The sequence below is a fragment of the Castanea sativa genome, chromosome 11 (genome assembly GCF_040712315.1).
Source record: "Castanea sativa cultivar Marrone di Chiusa Pesio chromosome 11, ASM4071231v1".
NCBI classification, from domain to species: domain Eukaryota; kingdom Viridiplantae; phylum Streptophyta; class Magnoliopsida; order Fagales; family Fagaceae; genus Castanea; species Castanea sativa.
In genome coordinates, this window is record NC_134023.1 from 1,257,556 (window position 1) to 1,264,789 (window position 7,234).

The window sequence follows — 7,234 nt, forward strand, 5'->3', positions numbered from 1 at the left end:
TAGTTTTGTTTGACACGACAATGCTAAGAGTATCTTTGGCAGCTCTACCTTAGTTATTCTTTCTTAAGTTTTTTTTTTAAGATTTTGTTTTGTGAATTTTTTCTCATGAGATAGAAATGTATTTTTTAATTAAGTAACCACATGGTTAAATCTTACAGGAAAAACCTAAAAAACAACATTTAAAATACTATCCTTAAGTTTTGTTTTTTCTAAAATCTGAAATAGTAATCTACGAGGATTACTTTTTCCTGTAAAAAGAAAAAAAAAGAAAAAGTATGTCTAACACGTTAACGACCAAGAGAAATAGTACATCTTAATCAATTGGTCTTCTAAGGGATGGAGCTATTTATGGATGTGGAGGCAAGTGGACTGAAATATATTGAATCAAATATTTGGGTTAGATACGTGCTCAAGGGGCTCAAGGGGAGGTGGAGGGAATTTATAGTGTCTCTCTCTTTTCAAATAAATAATATTCAAAAATACCCCTAGAAACCTTCAAAATGATTAAAATATCCCTAAATTACTAAAATGACCAAAATATACCAAGTTTACTAAATTTCTCAAATACCATTAAAACTACTAAAATGACCAAAATACCCTTGTAAAATGATCTAAATATCCCCAAACCTTCAAAATACCCTTGATCCATTGAAAATGACCAAAATACACCCCTCTAAATTGATCAAAATACCTCCCAAAAAGTCTAAAATGATAAAAAAAAAAAATTACCGGTGAAACTACTAAAACTGCTAGAGTGAGGTTTTTTGGATATACACCACTGCCAGTTTTTAAAAAAATCTTCATCCCCCTCCTTGTGTGTGTTAAAATACTTAGTATTCTTAAAAAAAAAAAAAAAAAAAAAAAAAACCTAGAATGATGGAAGCCCCAAATCAACTAAAACTATTAAGGGCCCGCTTATTTTTCTATCTTAAACTCACATTTTTACATTTTAAACAATATTACACACATTTTCACATACTTTTTCACCCACACGTATTTCAAAAAACTACAAAAATTTCATTTCAAACTATCCTACCAAACACCCTCTAAAATGTCCAAATTACCCATAACCAAAGATGCAGATTTGTATCTCATAGTCGCAGTTGCCCTTTAATTTTAAACAACATTAATCAAACCTGGCTTACCAAAAAAAAAAAAAAGTTTACCAAAAAAAAGCTTACATTAATCAAACCTGAGAACAAATTCCATTCATTTTTAAGGACTAATAACAAAATTTCAATTGAATTATATGTGATAGAATTGGTGTAAGTTCGGTGTAAGACTGTGATTCAACTTGGTATCCCACACTACGTTACAAACAATTCTAACATGATTTTGAATGCTTATGTGGTGCAAGAGAGTATTGACGTTGAGAAACAGACAGGGTATGCGTTTTTGCCGAAAATCGAAAGAAACCTTATAGAACTCTCTAAATCACATACATGATGATGGACGCAGCGGAAAACGAAGCTTATAGAGCAATTATATGGAACAAGAAGATAAGCAACACTAAAGCACAAAAACAGTGGAATGCATTTTAGAGCAATATATATCTTTCTGTATCTCTGTTCCTACCATAATCTGATCTGCTCTGCTGTTTGGACGATGGGATTAAAGGCATCTAAAAACAATAAGGATTCTGAATTCCACACGAATTGGGATCAAAATTTCGTTAGCATTGGCATTCGTGAGTCACAACATGAAGCTCACAGGTATATCTAGCTACTCGTTCGTTTTTTACAGCAATTATATCTTTCTCTAAAAGGGATAGCTAGCTACTAGTTCTTTTTTTAGCAACTTGTAAATGAACTGAGTTGTATATAAATGTTGATGTTTTAGAGTTCTTACCAACACTAACTGTAACACCAGCATAGTAAGAGGAATGGCTTACTCTGTATTAAAACTGATCATTAATTTGGTTTTAATTCTTTATCGTTTGGCACCTTTTTGGTCCAAAATGAGATCAAATATCTTTGGCTTTTCCATATATACATTCTCTGCAAAATCATTTTTTTAATTTTAATTTTTTTTGGGTGTTTTGTTGAGAAAAAAGAAGAAGATGTTTTCACATGTTTATTCCCACCAGAATTAAATTTGAGAATTTTACATGTATGTTAGGTAAAGTTGGTTCTAATATGATTCTAGACAAACTTGATATAAAGTGAAGACCGAAATACATTGGCGATCCTTAAACCTTACTTGTTGAGCGTTTTGTCCAAAAGGTTTAGAAAATGGGCGCTATCGGTCTTTTGTTCACTTCCATGTCTAACAGAGCAACGATATGGTTTTTTTGATGACATGACAAATTGTTATTTTATCAAAATATTTACACGAAATTCTATACCCAAACTTGTTTCTTTGACCCAACTCAAACCCAAAACCGGGGGAGCTTCATACTCAAATTGAAACCCAATGCCATAACCAGATTGAGAGAGAGAGACCTTACTTTAGTAAGCTTAAGTATAATTTTTTTCACAATGTCCACTCAATACTCATTAGTGTAGTTTTGAGATGCAGATTATGATCTTGAGCGAGATCATCTCCTATATTTCTCATACAAAACCTGTCATACCACATGTAATACAAGGTCTTTATTGACATTAAAAATCCTACAGACAGTTGACTGTATCACAGTGGTCGGAGTTCTTGCTTTTGTTGATTTTTATGGATCATCACTCATAGGAAACAGTCCAGTTATAACTTATAACCCAAACATGCTCAAAACTATGCCTTGTAGCAGAGTGCTAAAATTTAAGTAACTAATGATGATAGTTTGCATGTTTCCTATTCATCAAATCATTTCATTTTGGACTTTTTGGAGTCCGAAACTATGGCAATTTATGGCAAAACTGCGTATGCTGCAGAATAACATTGCAAAATCATCTGATTCATTTTTTTTTTCTTTCATGAATTTGAAATTTTGAAGTTTTGAATGGGCTCTCTTTTTAAACAGGTCAGTGCAGCATTGAGTAAAGAAGCTCTAAAAGCATCCAAACTACTCATTGGAATTGATTTCACTAGAAGCAATGAATGGACAGGTTTGTGAAGTAAATATAATCATCTCTTTTTTTTATTTTTTATTTTCCATTCATTATTGTATGAGTTATTGACGGAACAAAAATTGGGATCCCCTGGTTGATAATTGCACCTACAAAACCCTGGGGTGTAATCTGACCTGTACCAAAAACAATTACTATGTTCCTTATTATCTTCTCGAATAGCGTTTTCTCAATTTTAAGGATAATGCATTATAAGACTTGACATTAGATAGTGTCGGTGAAGAAGGCATTCTGTGAAGGTCATTACATCTCTGACAAGCGTTTATTGGTTTAACAATAATGTGATATCATATATTTTTGAAAATGGTTTGTATTTGATTTGTATCGCCGGGAAGCCAATGCATCAGTTTTGTTATTGAAGGCAAGGTCTCATTCAATAACCGGGGCCTGCATGGCGTTGGAGATGCACCTAATCCATATGAGAAGGCCATGTCTGTCATTGGAACGACTTTAGCCCCTTTCGACGAAGACAACTTAATTACTTGTTTTGGTTTTGGTGAAGGTACGTGTAGTCCCCTAAATTTGGATATCTGGAGAAGTTTCTATTATTTTCTAATATGACCCTGGATTTATTTTCTGTTATAGAGATAACTCATGATCAGGAAGTGTTTAGCTTTCACAGTGAGCATTCACCTTGCCACTGTCTTGAAGAAACTTTGTCCTGCTACAGAAAGATAGCTCAAAACGCAAAACTTGCTGGTTGGTTTTCTGTTCCTTTATTTGAAAGTTAACATTTCATTAATTGGAATTTACTTTTTGTAACCAAACTCATGAACTCTTTTCTGGTTTGACATCAGAAAATCCTGTCGATAATATTTGTTGAGATTTAATAGCTTCGTTTTTTTGTGTAATTGTGTTTAAGGGCCAACTTCTTATGCTCCTGTAATTGAGGCTGCAATTGACACTGTAGAGAAAAGTGGTGGTCAGTACCATGTATTTTCTGATGGCCAGGTTGACCTCAAAGTCCTCCTTTTTGCTATCTCTATCTCAAAAATTGTTGCATGCACACAATCATTCTTATTTAGAGTAATGTCTTTTATTGTGTAGGTTACAAAAAGCAACACTACAAGTGATAAAGATCTAAGTCCACAAGAAGAGGAAACACTCCAATTAATTGTCAATGCGAGGTAGAGCCTTGCAGATTGATGGAATTAAATTTCTTGTTTCAGGCTTCTGTTGAATCTTTACCTCCCCCCCACCCCCCTCTCAGAGCTGTTTTGATATCCAGGCAACCCTTTTTAGAATGACATCTCCATCCTTGGAAGGCCTTTATGTCTCCAAATGAGGAGATTCTTAACAATGCTGGCATATGAAAGGTTGATAAAGTTTCTGACATTATAATGGGCAGAAATTGCTTGCCAAAATTTTGAAAATCCTTTTACTTGAAGTTCTTTGTTATTGAGTGGTTTGGCTCCCAAAGTCAATCCCAAACATGATTGATTTGCTAGTGGCAGTGAAGAAATTATCCCTAGGGCTTTGTTGTTATACTTGAGGCCATGGAGTATGCACCGTTTAGTCTCCATTTTCTTTCATTAATAGAGTCTGGAAATGGAATGCTAAAAAATCTGGCTTAAAATATGTCAGTCTCAGGTTTGATTAATTTTGTTGAATGGGCAACTGCAAATATGAGACAATTTTTTGGCTACCATGTCAAAAGAGATTTAAAAAAATTATGTTTTGTGGAAGGAGAGAAATAAATGCATACCATAATGTACATACTGAATTATTCATCATAAGAAAATATGTACAAACTGATATGGATACCATTAGAAATGCCAATGAATCTGTTGTAAGGCTTAACTTTTCTTTTTGAAAATTGGCCATTCAGCTACTCCGAATAATGTAGGATAAGTAAGTTATGCAAAAAGCACTATATTGTTGGTCATTTCAGTCTCTACGTTGTGATGGGCAAGGTCTGTTGGAGAGTTTGATAGCCCTTTTGGCTAAGTTCTGAATTGTAACTATGCTTCTTTTGATGCTAATAAATTTGTTTTACTCACAAAAAAGAGAGGAATTTTTTTTTGCCTTGTACTATGAATTGTGGGCTATTATTGTTTAGAATGTTTCAAAAACTTTTTCATATACTCCCATCCTAATATTTTTTGTAGCATATCAGTAATGAAAAATGCTGTACTTTACACTGAAAGAAAGTGTTGAACAAGTTAATGAGCTTTCCTGAGTCTTAACATTAAAATTTTAAAGATTATGTACCATATAGCTTTCATCTCCTTTATTTTCAGTAAATGTTGTACAATATTTCACAACCATCTTTTTAAATAAGAAACAAGTGGATCTGGTAAAGACACTGACATCAAAGTATCAATGATACATTAAACACAATTGCTTAAGTAAAAGCAGTGGTGTTGAACTAAAGGAATCGAAATTTTAATTTTATTGTCCAGGTCATATCTGCTCTCAATTGTTCTGGTCAGAGTCGGTGATGGACCTTGGGAAGACATGAAGAACTTTGGTGATGAGCTCCATGCACGTAAATGTCAAAATTTCCAGGTATTGCAGTAGCAGCATACAATTAACTTTGAATGCCATATGTGTTGAATTTAATTCATGCATTGACTTCTAAATAATATCTTTTCTTTGTATGTAGATGGTTAACCTTGCTGAAATTATGTCTACAAATGCAACATTCACTGAGAAAGAAATAGCTTTTGCTCTAGCTGCCCTAAGGGAGATCCCCTACCAGTACAAAGCAGCAGTTGAAAATGGCATTCTTGGTTAGGGTTCCTTGTTCATGCCAAATTATAATATTCAATTATTTTGTCAAAAATTTCTGAAATGAGATCTCTGGTGTGCATAATGGAGGTAGCCAATAATTTAAATGAGAGTAAAACCTTAATACTTATAGTCTGCTTCTGAACCCAATTTGTGGATGAAATATAAATGTCATGTAATTGAGTTTGAACTGGTTTGTGAATGCTTTCTAATCTGCATCTACTCTACTGGAAAAAAAAGACAGGTGACAGGAAGAGCAGAGCAAATCATTCCATGCCCTCCACCAGTTCCTCAAACTTGTGAGACAAGCAACCCCTTGGTACGATTATGATACAGAGTGTGTGTGTGTGTGTGTGTGTTGTTTTGTTTTGTGATTTTTAATGAATCAGAATCTTATATCAGTGAATCAAGAAGAAGTTACCCCTCTAAAAGTACATATCACTCTAGAACAGATAAGGGAAAGCCTCATTTACTTCCCATCTACTGGATTGTGCACTTTTTTTTCCTCAGTTTTAAAGTGGCCTTGATGAACTCTGGCACTCCTCTGCATTCGAATATTATACAGGGCACCCCCCCCAATCCAAAATGATAGTGTGTTTTGCAATGAATTGAGCATGTCACCTGTTTATTTATCATTGCCACGAGTCCATGACACATACACTGAGCTAGTTTGCTAAGGATTTCCATAATAATTATATAAATATGAAATATTTGATTTATCTGTACACATCGATTTTTGTGCTTTTGGCAGAGATCAAGAATGTGCGTGCTGAAGGGGGTATGTGTTCAAGAGATTAAGACTGATAAAAATGGAGTCCAATATTGTTCAAAGTATTTGGGAATGCTAGGTACAGCTTTGGAGGTTTTGATAATGTGGGAAAAAGGGTACTGGAGGAAGTTAATAGGGACATTCTTGCTGGCTTCCTTGCTAAAGAGCGTCGAAGATGGCTGAGTGAGCGTGTACTAGGGTTTATCACCCAAATGACAATAGTATAAGGAGTCTTACCAGGGAGTAGCTAAGGGGTGTGAGAGAGAGGTGGGATGCAGCTTGGTGTAATGCAGGTGAATTCAATGTCATCATATACCTGAGTGCGAGGTTAAGGTGCAATAGGTTTAGCTTTGAAATGTTTGATTTTTCTGACATTATTGCGAGTTTAATATGATTGATTTGCCACTTGAGGAGGGGTATGCACACATTGTTGGAGGGTGATAGAAGCCGATGTGATGCCTGTTGTTTCTGAAGTTTTATAGGCATTGTAAGATTGGCAAATCCCTTAATGATACTTTTATTGCTTTAATCCCTAAGAAGAGCAATGCCATTGATATTAAGATTTTCATCCTATTAGTTTAGTGAAAAATGTGTATAAATTATTGGTGAAGGTGCTGGCTAATAGGTTGAAAATGGTACTAGATAATCTTATTTCTAAGTTATAAAATTCTTTTGT

At 34.3% G+C, this 7,234-nt stretch overlaps 1 protein-coding gene across 1 annotated transcript; it reads left to right on the plus strand.

Annotated features, from left to right (window-relative positions):
- Window positions 1-1,605: 1,605 nt before the first annotated feature.
- On the plus strand, window positions 1,606-5,796 carry LOC142615500 (E3 ubiquitin-protein ligase RGLG4-like). The gene is made up of 9 exons (XM_075788238.1): window positions 1,606-1,712; window positions 1,840-1,894; window positions 2,954-3,038; window positions 3,421-3,561; window positions 3,645-3,758; window positions 3,922-4,010; window positions 4,107-4,186; window positions 5,462-5,567; window positions 5,665-5,796. The coding sequence occupies exons 1-9, from the start codon at window positions 1,606-1,608 to the stop codon at window positions 5,794-5,796; spliced, it is 909 nt and encodes a 302-aa protein (XP_075644353.1).
- The last annotated feature ends 1,438 nt before the right edge of the window (window positions 5,797-7,234 follow it).

Excerpts from the sequence above, each read along its gene's own strand:
- LOC142615500 (XM_075788238.1), top strand. The coding sequence starts at position 1,606 with ATGGGATTAAAGGCATCTAAAAACAATAAGGATTCTGAATTCCACACG. Across the intron at positions 3,039-3,420 it reads TAGAAGCAATGAATGGACAG|GCAAGGTCTCATTCAATAAC; the intron begins GTTTGTGAAGTA and ends TTGTTATTGAAG. Across the intron at positions 5,568-5,664 it reads GTAAATGTCAAAATTTCCAG|ATGGTTAACCTTGCTGAAAT; the intron begins GTATTGCAGTAG and ends CTTTGTATGTAG.